The sequence below is a fragment of the Hipposideros armiger genome, unplaced genomic scaffold (genome assembly GCF_001890085.2).
Source record: "Hipposideros armiger isolate ML-2016 unplaced genomic scaffold, ASM189008v1 scaffold_793, whole genome shotgun sequence".
In the NCBI taxonomy this organism is placed as follows: Eukaryota; Metazoa; Chordata; class Mammalia; order Chiroptera; family Hipposideridae; genus Hipposideros; species Hipposideros armiger.
Window position 1 is genome coordinate 645,297 of NW_017732143.1, and position 18,080 is coordinate 663,376.

At 43.7% G+C, this 18,080-nt stretch overlaps 1 protein-coding gene and 1 long non-coding RNA gene across 4 annotated transcripts in view; one reads left to right on the top strand and one right to left on the bottom strand.

Moving 5' to 3' along the window:
• The window catches only part of PCDH10 (protocadherin 10), a 53,453-nt gene extending 48,787 nt beyond the window's left edge, over positions 1 to 4,666 (bottom strand). Inside the window, 2 exon segments of the mRNA XM_019628468.1 lie at positions 1,195 to 1,738; positions 1,740 to 4,666. Coding sequence (XP_019484013.1) covers positions 1,195 to 1,738; positions 1,740 to 3,799 — 2,604 coding nt within the window. The 5' untranslated portion in view covers positions 3,800 to 4,666.
• A 37-nt stretch (positions 4,667 to 4,703) lies between these two features.
• Positions 4,704 to 18,080, top strand: part of LOC109374135 (uncharacterized) — an 83,012-nt gene continuing 69,635 nt past the window's right edge. For 2 of the 3 annotated variants that reach the window (XR_002122342.1, XR_002122344.1), the window contains exons 1-3: positions 4,704 to 4,781; positions 5,067 to 6,253; positions 6,661 to 6,737. This is a non-coding gene — a long non-coding RNA (uncharacterized LOC109374135). Of the gene's footprint in view, positions 4,782 to 4,859; positions 4,935 to 5,066; positions 6,254 to 6,660; positions 6,738 to 18,080 lie in introns of those variants that run through there. The other variant, XR_002122343.1, reaches the window with a different exon arrangement.

An 18,080-nucleotide genomic window follows, 5' to 3' on the forward strand; every position in this document is an offset into this window, starting at 1 on the left:
GCTTAAAAAAAGTGTTTAGGTGCACACTGGTTGACACAAGAAAAACAGCACGCTCAATAAGCAAAAAGTTTGGATATTTTATGGAATTATTTTGTTGTTTATTTTCAAAATGTGTTTAAGATACAAATGAGCTGTACAAATATTCATGAAAGTCAATTAATAATAGCTAAGACTCAAATAAATAAAATAACCTGCCAAGGAAAGAATTCATAATCCTCCCACCAAAATCTTTCCCCCTCCAAAGACCTTCTGTGTCCTGGTCCCAGCTTCCACCACCCATACACCTCTTCTGGTCCAAACTTTCTTATACATGAATGCCTCTGTTCTCCCTCTCCCTCCCTCCTTCCAACTGTGCCATTTCTCCATCTTTTAAGAAGAAATCAGAATTGACGAGCCAAATTCTTCCATGAAGAATGCCAACAGCAATAATTGATCAAACACAGTGGCAAGAAGGTGGTTATTAGCTAAAAGATATATTTAAGACAATTGTTTAAGCCTTCCATTTAATTTAAGCTTACAAGGGGTTTGTGCCAAAGCAACTTCATTCAAATTCACACTGTGTGGGCCTTCGACTTCAAGAGCGTCGGTAAATGCTGTCCAGAGCAGAACTGAAGGCTTTTCTGCAACTCGAGTTCAGAGGGCACGGATCTGATAACTCATTCACTACAACATGCATTCGAGTTTAGACAACTGTGCAAAGTTAAACAATCTATAGCTTACTTTTACACGCGACTGAAAGCATCGATAAACAGGGCAAAACAATGAGCTTTATTAACGCCTGGGACAAATGCAAAGAGAAAAAGACCTTTGCCAGCGCCAGCACGTCCCTCTCCCCCCGCCCACTTGCCCCCTTACTCCCAGGTTTCTGAGAAGGGAAAGGACTGAGAGGGGTTAGAATTTTAAAGGAAAGATGCCAGAGGGAAGAAAGAAGGTCCAAGGTGGCAAAGCACCACGGGGAGGGGATAAAAATAAACGTGGAGGGGTGGGGCGCAGAAAATTAGGAACAACAAGTTTAGGTTACACACGAACGGGTGGGAGAGGGTGCCCCCCCCTCCATTCTTACCCCTACAAAGATACAAATAAGCTAATATCCTAAAAATAAATACACAATGCACCAGAGATACAAGGGCCAGGCTAGAGGAGGCTCTCGGATGGAGGAGATGAGAGATGATGGTCCTTTCGCTTCAGCCTTACCTCGTTGGACAAAATGCTTCCGTTGGAGATGATGTCGGGCTGCTGGTCTGTGTAGCCGGTGACTATGGCCCCGCAGGGGTTGTGCTCAGTGTCCGTACTCCGAGAAGGACTGCAGGGCTTAAGGAACATTAAGTCGGTCTTGGCGGACTCAGGGGTCAGGCAGACCTGGTAGCAGTAATTCTGGTTGTGGTGGTGGGAGCCAAAGCTGCCGGACTCCTCCACCGGCACTTGGGCCGGGTTGCTGGGTGCGTTGGAGCTCTGCACCAGCATGATGTCCGACTTGCTGAGTTTCTTTTTGCGCGCCCGGGCTTGGCGGCCGCAGCAGGTCGAACCCCCACCGCCACAGCAGCAGCAGCAGAGGCAGCAATCGCTGGCCAGACACGTGTAGATGTTGAGCTTCTTCTCTTTTTGGCAACGCACGGCCAGCACGATCATGGCCAGCAGGAAGATAAAGGACACCGAACCCAGCGCGATGATGAGGATGAGGGTGAGGTCCAGCGAGGTCTCGCCGCCGCCTGAGCGGCTGGGGCGCTGGTGCTCCCCTGCCCTGGGGCTCGACAGCGCCATCCACCAGCTGCACCACCAGGGTGGCGGTGGAGGACAGCGGCGGCTGCCCGTGGTCGCGCACCTCGATCACCAGCTCATAAGGCCGCTGGGGGTCGCGCTTGGCAGGCACCCGGCGGGCGGTGCGGAGCTCCCCGGTGCGCCAGTCCATGCGAAAGAGGTTCATCTCGTTGCCCCGCACAATGCTGTAAGTGAGCCGGGCGTTCTCGCCGTCGTCGGCGTCCACCGCGGCCACGCGAGTCAGCAGGTAGCCCGGCTCCGCGGAGCGGGGCAGCACCTCGCGCGCGGGGGTCCCGTTGCGCCCCGGCAGAGGCGCCACGATGGCAGGGGCGTTGTCGTTTTGGTCCACGATGAGGATGTTGACGGTGGCATTACCGGCCAGAGCCTGGGGGCTGCCGGCGTCCCGGGCCTCCACTTGAAAGCTGAAGTCCTTGAGCTGCTCGTAGTCGAAGGAGCGCAGGGCGTACAAGTAACCGTTCTCGGAGTTGATGGACACGTAAGTGAAGACGCTCATGCCTTGGATCTGGCACTCGAGGATCGAGTAGGCGAGCTGGGCGTTGGCGCCCTCGTCGCGGTCAGTGGCGCTCACCGCGTAGATATAGGCGCCGGGCACGTTGTTCTCGGTCACATACACGTCGTAGACCGGCTGGCTGAACCGCGGGGCGTTGTCGTTCACATCTGACACCTGCACCTGGATGGATTTACTGGTGGAGAGCGCCGGCTCGCCTCGGTCCCGAGCCACCACGGTCAGCGTGTAGGAGTCCCCCGCCTCTCGGTCCAGGGGGGCCTCGGTCACGATGGTGTAGTAGTTCTTGAAGGAAGACTTGAGGCGGAAGGGCACATCCCCTAGCAGCTCGCACTGCACCTGCCCGTTCTCCTCCGAGTCGCGGTCGGTCACGCTGAACAGGGCCACCACTGTGCCGGGCGCCGCGCCCTCGCTCACCGCCTCCTTCACGGTGCTGAAGCTGATCTCCGGCGCGTTGTCGTTCGCATCCAGCACCCGCACGAGCACCTTGCAGTGTGCGGGCACGGCGTTGGGGCCCAGGTCCTTGGCTTGTACGTACACTTGATACACCGGGCTCTCTTCATAGTCCAGCTCGCCGCTCACCTCCAGCCGACCGGTGCGTGGGGACAGGCCGAACAGCTCCCGCGCCCGCGGCGAGATGTGGCTGCTGAAGGAGTACACGACCTCGCCGTTCTGGCCCTCATCTGGGTCCGTGGCGTTGAGCTGGATCACGAGCGTGCCCGGCGGCGAGTTCTCTGGGAGGGACACAGTGTAGACGGGTTGGTCGAAGGCGGGCACATTGTCGTTGGAGTCCAGCACTCGGATGGTGAGTAGGGCCGTGCCGGTGCGCTGCTGCTGGGGGGGCAGTACCCCTCCCCCACCGCCTCCCGCTCCTTCACTGCCTCCTCCCCCGCCTCCCCCGTCCACCGCGGTCAGCACGTAGCGGTGCACCGCTTGCTGCTCTCGGTCCAGCGGCTTCTCCAGCACCAGCTCGGCGAATCGGTTTCCATCCCCTTGGGTCTGCACGTCCAGGGAGAAGTAGCTGTTAGGGGTGATCTCGTAGTCGCGCAAGGAGTTGGTTCCCACGTCTGGGTCGAATGCGCTCTCCAAGGGAAAGCGGGTGCCCGGCGTGGCGCTCTCAGAGATCTCCACCGTCAGGTCCGGCTCCGGGAAGGAAGGGGGGTTGTCGTTGATATCCAGCACCTCGATCTCTACCCTGAACAGCTCCAAGGGGTTCTCCAGGAAGACCTCCAGGTGCAGGACGCAGGAGGGGCTCTGCTTGCAGATTTGCTCGCGGTCGATCTTCTCGTTCACGTACAGCACTCCGGTCTCCAGGTTGAGGTCCAAGTATGGGGTCCGCGAGTTGGGCACCGTTTGAAACCTGCGAGCCGAAAGTTTTGTAATGTCCAAGCCCAGATCTTCAGCAATATTCCCCACGAACGTGCCATGTTCCTGCTCCTCCTGCACCGTGTAGTGAAGCTGAGAAAAGACTCCTTCTACCATCCAGAGCAAGGCAAAGAATAATAGCACAATCATCTCCAAAGGGAAAGGAAGCAGCTTCCCGCAGCCAGCCAGCTACCCAATCACCTCCCCCACCACAAGGAAAAAAAACACCAAAAAAAAAAAAAACCACACACACACACACAAATAAAAGTGAGCTAAGTGGGGGGGCTCCTGTGGCTTTCTGTCCTTAAAAATCTTATTCCTTTTGCTTCATTTTAGGGCTTTCCGCAATTTAGCCTCATGTTTCAATCTTAGCGCAGGTAGGGTGACAGGCGTCCCCTTTCCTCATCTGTAATCTTCCCACTGACCAATTAATAAGATAATAATACAATAGTCAGCGTCCTTTATTCCGACAGTCTTGGCGCAACGCGGCGCTGGCAAATCCCAAGGAGGAAATTTCGGTATTTCAAGACTGTCCTCGGTTTGTCTTCTTGCTGATGGGAGGAGGAGGAGGAGGAGGAGGGAAAGAAGGAGGAGGAAGATGAAGAGGAAGAGGAGAAGGAAAAGGAGGTGCTGCTAGCACCGCTGAACATGCCTCTTAATGTCAGCGGCGGGCAAACGCAAAAGGGCTTAAAAACAGCGAGAGAATTTTGTGCCGGAAAAGCATAGTACGGCTCTGCAGCATAAAACTTTCATTCTCTTCATTTCTCCCGATGGATGTTCTTCCTGGCATTTTTTTTCCCCCCTGTTTCGCTCTATTTATATTTTTTGGCTTTCATAGTCTTGTCTTTCTCTGTCCTCATCTCCACCGTCATTTGAGTCTCTGTAAGTGTGATGAGCAGTTTCTTTTCTGCTGTTTGCTTCCCAAGCCTCCTTCCCTCTAACCAGTCTCTTTTCCTTCCAGTTCTTCCCTCCTCCTGCCTCAGCCTTAGAGCCTGTGATCTCGGCTGGCAGTTTCTGAGCTCGGAGCGCAACGCTTCTCTGTTTTTGCGCAGCGCCCTCATTCCGCCAACCAATCACTGAGGAGCACCACCCACCTAGCCTCTGCTAATTGGCCAACCTGGCCGTCAAGTAGGTGCGTCACCTGGCAGCCGGGTGGGGCGGGATAGAACCCGCGCCCCGGCGGTCGCGGCGAGTGTGAGTGTGAGAGAGGGAGAGAACAGCCCCGCAGGTCCCGAGGCGCTAGCTGGGGACTCTGCCGCGGAAAGTTCCCAGTCCCCAGCCGCAGGTAATGGAAAGGGAATAGAGAGGTTCCCCTGTTTGTAGAAGCAAATGCGAAACCATAATAGCAACAGCAGCGGCAGTATCCTCTCTCAGGAGCGGGGTTTCCAATGACGCTAACGTTCTTTTTTCCTTTAAGGTATTTTCCTTGCCACTGACCGTGGAAATAATTCACCGAGAACGGGAAAAAGTTGCCGAGGGGCCATTCATTGGCACGGGGTTACCTAATGAAAGGAGCTCTGGCAGAGACGGCCAGGACGTTTATAAAAACGGATACAACATGGCCTGTGTCCAACTAAGCGTGGGGGTCCGCGGGGCCGTGTGAAACCGGAGTGAAGCTCTTGAGTGCGGGGCGGAGGTGGGATTCACGCCAAGGGCTGAGGGGCTGGCCGCTCCTGTAGACGTGAGGACTCTTTAGACTTGCCTCTTCCGTCCTAATGGTAGACCCCCAGTATTCTTAGCAAATAGATTAATTGGCTTGGGGACTTCATTGGAGCTGTGAGCGCTTTGAGCAAGGACCGAGGACCCGATTTCATTGAGCTCCGCCGGGAGCCCGCCCGCCTAACGCCGGACTCGCTGGCGTGGAGCCGCCAGCCCCGCCGGCCGTTGTGAGGCGCCTCCGATATCCCTGCGCCTCGCTCGCCCAAGTTGTACGCGGCGGCTGCGCGCTCAGGCCGTTTCCTGCTTTTTTTCCCCCCCCTGACAATTGGAGATTCCCTCGGTCTCCCGCTTCCGTGCTAGACCCGGGCACCGATTCTTGCTCAGCTTGGGGCACCCTCGCTGAATGAGGACAGCCGGACGGCCGCGAACTCGGGCGTGGGTGGGTCGTGGGGTAAGTTGGAGCCGTGCACCAGCGGGCCCCAGTGGGTGCCGCTGCTGGGATCGGCGAACGCGCCGGCACATTCACGGCGCTCTCTCATCCATCCCCCCTGTCCAGGCGCACAGCTCCATGTAAGTCCCAACGGACCCCGCTCCCGGACCCCGGGGTCCCGAAGGATGCGCTTGAGTACCCCCTCGCCATGTGCGGGGTGGAGGGGGGGAAGACGGCTCAGCCAAGCACCCAGTTCCTGTGAAGTTAAAATACAGCGCGAACTCTTCAATGCTAGAGAGGATTGCATGTCAATTCTCTAAGAAAAAAATTTAGAAACAGTTTTATGTTAATTAACGGGCGGCAGAGGGCTGTTGGTTCACTAAAGCAGCCCCTGTTCAGTCTCCTTCTGAAGCCACAACATAGGAAGGTCCCTTTTGGCTCCCTGGTAATGAATGACCCCAGAGTAACACCACCACAACCTGCGGGAAAAGGAGAGCCGTTTTCCCCACCCCGAGGTAAGTTGCCGTTCCCTCCTGGCAGGGAATTAGGGAGGGCAAGTGTCCAGGGGCGTGATTGCGGACTGAAGCGTGCCCCTGCCAGTCCCGCGAGTGCGTGCCTTCTGCCTTGCGGGGCCCCCACCCCCGCTCTTTCATGGTGATGGGTCCTGCCTTTGAGCGGTTAGAGGGAAAGGATGCCAGCAAAAATGGCTAATCCTTTCCCAGCTGCAGTAAATTGATGACTGGCCAAAGCCAAACGAAAACCGCTGCAGTTAAAATGGTCTTAGCGTCATGTCTGCGACTGAGAATGCAACGGCACTTTATAAGAGGACCTGTGGATCAATGAAAAGGAGATTATAGTGTATGTGAATATTAATACAGCGTTGCATCTACTTTCTACCCCTCCCCCCTTGCTTTTCCTTTAGATCTGCAAGAATGAAATGACATGTTTTGAGGTTTTCAAGCTGACTCATCAGAATCCTGGAGCATTTTTTAAATGACGGTAATTTTCTAATGTTTTCATTTGTACGTATGGAAACACTTGTGTGTGTGCGCGCGTGTGCGTGCGTGTTTGCGTGTGAGAGCCATGCGGCTGAATGACAATGCAGATCCAGAAACCGGGGAAGAGGTTTGTGCTCTCAAAATGCAGATGAAGTTTGAGCAGAATTGGGGCGTTCGTTGAGAACTAGAGAGCGTCCAGAGGTAGAGATGAGGACGTGGAGAGATGGCCAGATTTGCCTGTAAATAATCACTACATCCACTGTAACACTTCAGCTGCTTTTTTTTTTTTTTTTGGTAGCGGTTGTGTTTGAAAGATAACTCAGCAAACGTGGGTTACAGGCGCCTCCTAGCGGCGAAAGCAGCATAGGGCAAGCACGAGAATTTTGCTTGGAGCTCTCGTTAGGCTGGGCTCGCCTGCTGGGGACTCTGCAGGATTTCTTGGGTCGCAGAGGCCTGTGTCCGCGCCGGCGACGCCGGTCTGGGTCCTTTAAAGGTCTCGCCTCTCTGACATGTAGTCTCTGAGGCGCCCCGGTTCTGGGAGGATGACGAAGGGGTTCTGCCAAGGAGAACAGACCAGAGCTCGGCCTTCTGCCTCCCTCCTGATAGCTACAGCCAAGGGCAATTGCAGGAACATTTTGTTGGGCGCCCAGATTCAGATATTGGTAAACCTAGAACCACTTAACAGCCCCACCCCGTCACCCACAAAACAGGACAACACCTTAAATTTGCTTTTTAAAAATGCTTTTAAGTGTAACCGGTGTCTTTTCTCCCTTGCTGTGTCAATCAAGCAGATTTTAACCCCCTTCGCTTTTTCCTTTTCACTCTCCCTTTGGTGGACCCCAGAATTTACTGAGGCCATGAGTATATAAATAACAGCCTTGGTGGTGGGGTTGATGACCTCTTTGAAAAGCAGAATATCGTCTAATACCGTGTCGCTGGACACCCCATCACTGGAACCCGGAGGGAGAAGCAAGCCCCAGCGAACATAACCCTCACCTCTGCCCTCCCATGCCCCCTCCAGTAGAGCATCTGGGCCAAAACAAATTGCATCCTAAAACAGAAGGGGGAAATAGTTATATAGAGGGACGTTATCAAAATCAGGTTTCATAAAAGTCCTGGTTGGTGTATGCGAGTGATAATGCACATTCCTCTATTTCATTGGGCTCTAAGTACAGCAGAAATAGGGGGACGCTAAGGACCCCTCAAATGCGTTTCATCTACCTAGCTACAAACTTTGAAACTTGGAAACAGGGTTGCTGTCTTTCCTGCCCTTTTTGGAAAAGGCAGGGGTGGGAGGTGGGAAACAAGTTTGTTAACCAGCATTTGGATAAATGAATGTTTGCAGTGGTTTAACTTGACTTGAAAGCAATTTGTTTCTAAATCCTCTTATTATTGCAGTGTGCCCAGAGCTTTGAGAAGACTTTTTTTTTTTTTTAAGGAATGGAAGACAAAAAATTAAAATTGTCAATAGGAGTCTTTCAAATGCCAGGCTCCTCCAGGATTGAGCTAGATGGTCCTGGCACCTGTCATTCCCAGCAAGGAGAGTGCAGAGAGCTAACACAAAGGACTTGTTCTGTACTGCATCTCTTAAGGGTAACCACGCAATAGGTTTATTTGGAGCAGTGTAACCCAACTTAAGGGCAGGCAAGGCTTTGGAGCGAATGCCATAGACACTGCGTTAGCCTTTGTTTATCCATAGTAAAGAATGAATGTTGATGAGAATTCCTGGAAAAACAATTATAGCTTATGCTATGATAAGCATTCAGGTAACTCTTTAGTTACTGTGTTCTAATGCTTTGAACACAACAGAGAACAAACCAGTTCATGTTTTGGGGACTTAGAATATTTGGGGACTAGATATTCCACTAAGCATGACTTGATATTGAAAGTAGAAATGTCCTCTGTTTTGTTTCACCTAGTTAATATTGGTGTGGCTTCACACTTCAGTGTCTTTTCCATGATCAAACAGGGCCAGCATTTTGTTAAACTCTAAACAGTGAATTAAAAGCACTGATGAGCTGAAGCAGCCCTCTAATGCAAAATGACAAATTGCACTTAAGCAATACATGAACAAGAAAATGATTTATGGATTTTTACAGTGGTCTGAGCAAATGAAAGCAACATGAATTATACATCCTAATGCTCGTGGTATCATTCTCTGATAGTACTGCTTTTGTTCAGATGCGATGCTATACTCTCATCCTTTCTATAAGAGATATTGATCAATAAGAGGTCCAGGAATATTTTTAAATTAGGCAATGGTGTTGATCCTGCTTCCAAACACATACTTTTTCCTGGTTATGGGTGGGTGGTGGGGATGGACATTGAGCATACTAGCAGCCTTGTGAGCTCCTTCACAAGTTGTGTCTTTTAGTGATAAATAGTACTTTGGGAATTTATGTTTTGTTCCACACCTTCGGTCAGAATGCAAATAAATATATATGTCTGATTAAAAATCACAATCTTCATTACATCATGCCTTTTTTTTCCTGAAAATCAAAATGCTTTACCTCATCCTATCCTTTTCTTTGATTGCTTTGGATATTGAAATATCTGATTTTTCCAAAATGTCTCTTGTCCTCAATATATTAGTTTTATATTACTTTTCTTCAGAACATTGTTCAAATCCTTAATGTGTTAAAGACACACCTGAGTTAGTAAAAAGGTCATATGCCTTAGTTTTTCCTGGCTTTTAGATCTTATGGCTGTCTTAAATTATAGAAGAAAAATCAATTAGATAAAATTTTATGTGGTGCTTGTTTTTTGAGTCTGAAATTAAAAAAAAACAATCTAGTTACCTCTGTGTTATTACGAGTGACTACTAAAATTTTTATTTAACCATCTGTGGCTTGTATAAGTAAGTATTTTGGAATGGGTATAATTTTAAGTGAGGGCAGTATCTTTGCTGCATTAATACTCCATCACAGGAAACTTCTAATTACCCAGAGGCCTCTAGAGTCACATTATTAGGCTTAATCTTAATTACCCAGGTTTATTAAAAAAAAAAAAAGAAGAAGAAAAAGTATTGAATCCCAGCTTCTGCTTTTCACAGCATTAATAATCACTCTTACTGAAAGATTACTGAAATCAATGATGTGATTAGGATTATAAATAAGAACTATGAGACATCACGTTGAAAAATCCAGTTGCTTTGCTAACAGGGATGATATGTGAGTTTTACTGATGGGGCCCAGAGGTAGGAATGAAGCTTTAAACATTAAGGTCGATGTAGAACAATTTCAAAAATTAATTGTAAGCCTGATTAAGTTTATAAGAGTAAGAGTAAAAGGGTCTAGAAACCTCTTTTTTCATCCCCAGTGGGTTTGTTTCTTATTTGACAGTGATATAGTTGGCATAATACTGATGTTTGTCTGGCAAGTATAAATTGTTTTCTTAAGGGGAAGCCCATCTACTTTATAAATACAGGATGAGATTACCCAAATTGTGATGAGGTTTACAAATTATAGTTATTTTTTTCTGAAGAGTTTGAACCGTTACTAGAAACAAGACACCATGGAAAGAATATCAAACATAACTTGAGAATTACATTAGTAATTAGAATTACATGAGAATTACAATAGTAAACAAAACTTAGACACTTCAAAAAAAAATGTTTTTCTCTGAGTTTGGCTACCTGGTTAGTATAACTCTTTGTATGACAAACTTGATTCTTGTGATGTGATGTGTTATTTAGATGGTCTTGACAATGCTATACTGTAAAATTTCTTTTTATTTTATGGAATTTTTTTTTTTTTGTAAAAGTGACTAATGGTTTTAAACATCCAGTGTGTGCCAAGCATTTTTACATAAGTTATAATATTTTCCCCTATGTCTATAGGTATTGTCATTGCAACATTATAGATAAGGATACTACCGTTGTTTAGAATTTAACTCACTAAATTAACACAAAATTCATATCCAGGCCCTTTGATGCTCATGTTGAGGCTCATTTTACTACAACATGCTTCTCTGATCTACCTGGTTTGGATTTACTTAGGAGGCAAAGCAAAAAATGAATTAATTTAGAGATGGTGTTCATCTAGCTTCTATACTGACAGGAGTTCTTGTTTCCTCCTGGTCAAAATGGCAAGTACATCATTTGTTTTAGCTAAAGAGGAATTCATAAATATATTTGAGTTGTTCTTTTTTTTGTTTGTTTGAGATTTTGTCAGAAAACCAAAGCTTGAGTATGTTTTCTTACAAGTGAATGAGATTATAAGCAGCGGTCTCTTTCTCGTGAAGAACTGTCTAACATGGCAATCACAGGTTTTAATGACTGAAAATGGAAATTGATAAAACAAACATGTCCTACCTAAAGGAAGGCACCTCTTCTTCAGCCAGCGTGAAAAACACCATGTTGATTAGTGGTCCCAGAAGTATTGCCTTGTTCACTTATTGGGTTGTCGGAAAAGTCATGATGTAGTTTTGCAATGAAAAACATAGAAAAAATACGTCATGACTTTTCCGACAGCCCAATAGTTTATCAGAGGTTAAAAGCTAAGGAAAACAAGGATAGCCATTTTATACAATGCAGGTATTAGTGTTCACTTCGCGTGTATTTCTGAACTGGCCTTTAGGAGGGAAACTGTTTTGTTAGGCAGAGTTTCAACTATCACTTTATACTGATTCATTTAATGGTTTTCATTTGAAATTTCTGAAAATTAAACTGTTGAATTTTTTTTATAATATTGTGCCAGGAACAAATGGAAAGGAACAACTTAAAAACAATTTTAAATATGCAAAGCAATAATCAAAGGAAGATGTCTATGAAATCTTATTTACCTTCTGTAAGTAAAATGTGTATTATTATTTTCGTAATAAGTACGGACAGAAGAAAAATATATTTCTTTTAGAAGTACATTATACCAGTAATTCAGAGTATGTGTAATGTGGGCCCTATCGTGCAGGTTCTCTATCTTACTCATTTCTGAAGGCCCCCAACTGTGGCAAGGCATAATGCAATAAATTATAAAGAACATAAACTTCAGAATTAAACCAATTAAGCTCAAATCCCTGCTTCTCCAAATATTTGAACTTGAGCAAATTATTTAACTCCTTTGAAATTCTGTCAAAGTGGGTCAAACATTCATAACATCTGTTAACATATAATGATATATTGACCTTGTTGTGTAATTATGGAAGTCAAACTGATGTATATGAAATTTTTAGCCCATAGTGGATTCTCAGTAAATGTTAACTGTTATTATAGCAAGATGTGATGAGTGAGGTAGTTCTTAAGTAACATATTTATTGATAATAATTGACATTGATTTTCCTGGTGGTTTTATTTCCTTTATGACATAGAAACTAAAGCATTTACTTTGAAGTGCAAAAACTGTTTTTTCTATTTCTATATTTTTCAAAATTTTAGGATTAAAGGACTCTTATTTGATAGATTCACTTAATTTTTCTTCCAATTTCTTGATGTAGTCTTAATACCTACTACTCTATTCATGATGATGAGTACTAAAATTCTCAAAATTAAATACAAATTGGTGAAAATCAGTCCCTTAAAATAGGATGTATTTATTAAAATGATCAAATCTGAGCATCAGACCTCAATTATATTTCACTTTCTTTACAACATTTTCCTCTTTGCCATTTTTCTGCCTTGCATTTCTGTTATAAGTATTCTCTTTAGTAACTTCTTATAATTTTAGAAGTAAACACATGCGTTGGTGCTAGTGTGCTAGGAGCACAGCCATAGAAATACAGAGAGAATGAAAAAAACAAATGTAAATCATAGATATATTTCTCAAGAATTTACAGTTAAATCGATAAGGAATATGCATAGAAAGGTTTAGATAACTTCATTAAGCATTGTGAAAAAAATGATAAAACATGTAATGACTGTGAATGCTGAGTGCATGGGGAGTAGACACTAGAATAAAATTAACTGAGCAAAAATTTCTAGAGAAGGATAGTTTTTGTTATGACTTGAAGGCAATAGTGACACAGATTAGTAGAAGGAATTGTGTGAAGCAGGTTAGAAGAACTTGCAAAGTGAAGGAAATGATAGCAAAAAGCTTTGCTTTAGGGACCATAAAAACAGCAAATGAATCCTTCAATCATGGGCCAGTATCCTGACTTTGGACCCAGCTCCTTAAATCTGTGAGGCCAGGTGGCCTTGGTTTTGGTTTATTTGGTTTACTCCTCCCCATCCCCACCCACAAGAACTTGGCCAAATTTAAGGACAGCAGAGATGGGTGAGATGATCACTCAGCATTCACACCTGAGCAATGCTTGGGCTATGGCTTGGGCTAATAGCTAATGCTCATCTTTAGGATTATTGTAAAACCTAGTATCATTGCTTCTTCATTAGCATATCTATTTGGAAACCTTGTTTGCTGCTGCTAATCTAATGCTAGAATGTCGATTGCTGATTTTTCTCAAAACATTTTTTTTAACCTTGTCTGGTCAGATACCTAAACAAGTATCTAATTTAACAAGAGCATATTTTTATTCTGCTGGGCAGGATTAGAGAGCGAAGTATTGCTTAAACCCAAGGAATCTACAGACATTCAGCTGAGTGGTAGCATTTTTGATTAATTTGTTGGCTGCATAACCAGAACTTAATAAAGATGTAGTGACCAAATGAATGAATGCTTGACCTTTTAAGCTTCGTATTATTCATCTTAAAAGGTATTTCTATTATACTCATTCCCACAAGCTATGTTTTTAATGATCTGTATTTGAGAAAGGAAGTTGGTTATTTCAAAGAAAACTTACCTAAAATGGAAAATATACTGCACATTACAAGTGTGTTAAAAACTCTTTTATCTCTCACTTACAACTGGTGAAATGCATTCCTTCTCTCTCCAAATACTACTACTCAAAAGTAATCTATCATCTCATGATGTTCTTTGTTTTCTAATTTTCATTTTATATCATATATACTATGATGACTGTATGAATAAAGTAAGTACAGTCATTCCTCAGTATCCAGGGGCAATTGGTTCCAGGACCCACACAGATACCCAAATCCACAGCTGCTCAAGTCCTTCTTTAAAATGGCGTAGAGCAATGCAAACTATAGGCCCTACGCACCCGAGGATTCTCAACCACCCCCCGTTAGTTGAACCTGTGGATGTGAACCCAGGTATACAGAAGGCCTCCTGTGTGTTTATTGAAAAGTACAAGTGAGTCCTTGCAGCTCAAACCTGTGTTGTTCAAGGATCAACTAACTGTACAATGGCCAGCATTCTGAATCGTTTTATTCCTTTTATCAGGTCACCATGACAAACAAGGAAGGAGCCCTCTGAATCAAAGATTAGATGTAAGAGTAAATGTGGCTGAGACAGTGGGATATTTGCTGCCTTAGGTAGAATCAGGAGATAAAATGTAGAGGTATGTTTGTGGGTTAAGTTAAAAAGAAAGGTTGATTGACATGGTCAATTCAAAGTAATGTCCTGAATGTCAAGCCAGAGGGGACACAGCTTCTTGTTCTCCATTCTTCAGTCAAAATGGAGGCGTGTCAGCCCAGTAAAAGGGCTATTGGTCACTATAGTATGTTTTTTTTTTCTTATTCTCTAGCTTTCTTATTCCATAACTGACATGTCCATGTTTAGTAGCTAAAGCTATGCTTTTGGCCTAAGAAAATATAAGCATATCAGTGAAACAAGGTAGATCACAGTCAGATGATACTCTATGTAGACATTTGCCTGGTTTACAATGGAGAACTTCCATGTCTGTCATGAAAGGAAAGGTTTAATTTTTAATTTTACACACTGTACACAAATGAATTCTACATGGTATTTGAATATTAATTAAAAATATAAAACAATGGAATTACTAGATCTATAATAGTATTTGTCAACCTAAAGAGATAAACTGAGGCAAGCTCAGGTGGCCAGACATTGAGTTTATTTGCGATTAGCAGAGGAATTAATTGCAATTTGGAAATGCAAATTGTAGCAAGCTATAAGTGAGCCTGTTGAGGGGTGGAGAGCTGTATTTATGGGCAAGGAATGCAAAGGGTGGAGGAGGTCCTGCCAAAATTGCAGCCCTAAGTTAATTGGCTTGAGGATGGGGAGAATTGATTGGCGGATGTTCATTGGCCAGGAGAAAAGTTCTGGTCTAGTGTAAATCAGGCAATTTCTGGAGATCAGCTTCTCCGTTGTTTGGGTTTTCCTGAGTGCACATGCTTGAGATTTTCTATTTCCTGTCATCTGTTTCCATTTGAAATTGAAATCCTTTCACATATGGAATATGTACTTCATTGCAGGTATGTTTCTTAAAAGGGCTTAACATTGTGCTGTTCAGGTCTACTCCCAAAGGCAGGAAACACAAACACAACTCCCAAACATATATTTAGGGGACAGTAGAAATGGGAAGCTTTTCCCATGATGCAAATGACCCACTCATGGGACTGCTCCTGGGTAGTCCCTGTCACCTGAGACCTCTGGTGGTGGTCACAGATGGGGATTCTGTAAGGGGAGATCGAGACTTGCACCTGTTGGGCCTGGTATTGCAGATGAGTCCCCATTGACACTAGTGAGGAAGGAGAGCCTTTCAATATCGTCCTCATTTAACAGGATTTTAAAAATTCCAGCTTGTGGTGTTGAGATCCTGGAACTCCAGGAAGAGGCTTCTTTCAGTTGCAGAGTCCTTCAGTAGTAACGTGTATTTGAGATTGCAAGTGGAGAGTGATTTATGGAATAGTGAGATTTATTTCTAACGTGCACAGATAGCTTTGACCATCTCTTCCGAATTGAAAGCTCAGTAACTGATTGTTTTGTGGTTATTTCTTACTGAAATTCACCGTAGAATGTTTCTAAAAGTTTTTTGTTTCTTAATTTATTTGTTTTAGTATGTGTTCCTTATCTGATTATATTTTTGTAGCATTAAAATATAGAAGACCATGTTTATCTCTGAAAGGCAAAGAATGAGTAGATTTCAACCTAGAACACATGATTTATCTATTTAAAAAAATATTTGATCTTTATCATGATTCTTTTAAATCGCATGTCAGAATTAAACTATGTTGAGATGGGAAAATGTGTTTACAGTTTTAAAATGAAATCCCCCTTCAAAAAAGTGCTCCTTTTCTTCCCCCTTCAAGTTAGTAGTTTGGGTTTAGCTACTTATGTAATATTTTTATGTTTAAAATAAGGACTGTAAAAGAAACGCTTTATTTCTGTGCTCTTAAATTTTATCTACATAAGAAGAAGAGTTTTAGATATAAAGGCAGACATGTGATTGATGTTAGTTTTATTTTAAGTAATAATTATGAATAAAATGGCTAAATAAAAAAAATAAGGCAATGGTATGTAAGGACATCTTTTTAATATGAGGCTGTCGTCAACTGCTGATGGTCACACTGCCCTTGCAGAATTTTTGCTATGTTTTGGCACATTTGTGAATTTTTTTCTCTGAAAGGAATGTGTTATTTTTCAGTGAATTATAGGTGGCAGTATATGCAGCTAAATTCTATGTTTTATTGAAGATATGTAGAATATATTTCAGTAGATTAACAATTGTATATTTAAGCTTTTTTGTAATTCTAGCCACCCCTTTTTTGTTTTTAATATAAAACCATCAAATAAACTTCACCAGGTAAAAGAGTGCTTTGGGGAAGTATTTTAAATCCCAGGTTTATTCTGAAAGATAGTTAAGAAGTTTTATTGTTTTAATGTTATTAAATAAAGATACATTAGAAGGGTATGATAGTCACTGACCAGTTGATTTAATATTAAAATTAGAATTTTAAAGCTGAAAGGATTCTTATAATTACATCTTAAGCCAGTGATAGAGACATTTTTATTCTGTCTCTTTAGATTTTCTGTTTTAAAAGTTACAGTCAAATGGGCTTTGGTTGCTAGGTTGTAAAATGCAGTACTTTCTTGATTTATCCTGAGGTGTGATATCCACCTTTGAGAATGTTAAGTGCAAAATTGCTATTCTTTATGCCTGATATCCACTGTCAAAGCATTATATTCATGAAGATGATAATAAAATTATAAGTGATGTAGAGAACAGAATAAACCTTAAATTGATGATCAGTAGCCATTCTGTGGCATCTTATGGAGAAAAAGGACGTTGGACATTGTGGAGGTGCAGTGGCACCATTCCTTCCACAGTCTCTCACAGAGTGCATCCAGAGGTCTCTTAAAGGCTATTTTGAGACATATGAGGGTACAGGGGTTGGGGGCGGGGGCAGGGAGCATGGAAGTGAGAGCCAAAGAGGCAAGACATCCAGCTCTGGTGCTCTGCCGCTTTCCTGTTGTTTTGTTACATATAGAACTTTATGAAATGCCATACCCTCTTCCCTTTTAATCTACATCCTTTTATCTAATCCAGATTCCTCAGTATAGAGGAGAAAATGGAGAACCGAATAGATTCAGACACTCTCTCCCAGGGTCAACTCAGTCATTATCAGGGCAGGGCTGACATTACAGGATAGTACCACGCATAAGTCAGCAGTACCGACTTTGTCTTTACGCTTTTCTCCAGCGTGGGATTTTTATTTGTTTGTTTGCTATGTTTGTCCTCTTCGCCACCATAATTTGTTTGTTCATTTTAATGCACTCAATTACTTTGCAATTCTTGGCCCATATGTAGCTTATAATTTTCAAATAGTTATGCTTGCTTGCAAATGCCCGCATTAATGCTGCCCAATTGTTTTAGGATCACTTGATTCTCTCAAGCTGATATATAAGCATTACTAATTCCAACAGGAAATAAGCAGACTTAAAGAAATTCAGATAGAAATTGTTTCATCAGATACTTTTTTTTTTTGCGCTTTTTCAAGGACAATAGGATAAGTCCTCTAAACTGGAAGCTGTCTTAAGTACTTTCTAATACATTTTATTGTTTTTTTGATAACATGTAGTTCTCCAGCATTCAGAAGTTTCAACACTCTTAAGCATTTGGAGTTTAACATGGGCATAAACCTGTAGAAACCAAAGACGTTAGCTACATATACTGAACTAAGTTCCTTTTAAAAATGAAGTGAAACCGTAGAAATCTGTTAAAATAGGAGACCAACCCAAAGCCTCCTGTTTGGGTTCCAGAAATGCAATGGGCCCCAGGTTGCATTATTTCTATTTTTGAATAATGTATTCTCCTAGATAGATTCTGAGTCAAATAGCAAGTTAAAATTCAGTATGTTTTCACTTGAAACAAATATGCTTAGAGCTACCGTATTCCCAGATATGTCTCTCTAAAAAAGTTTTTAAAAATGTTAGTTGAGATCTCAATCCTTCTCACTACTGATGCTTAAGTTTAATAATAATAATAATAAAACATCTGCAAGATGTGGATATTGCAAAATAAGAGCAGCTGATTTATTTTGCATATTTGGCTGGGGCGGGGGGGGGGGGGGGGGGGGAGTGGGGGGATAGAA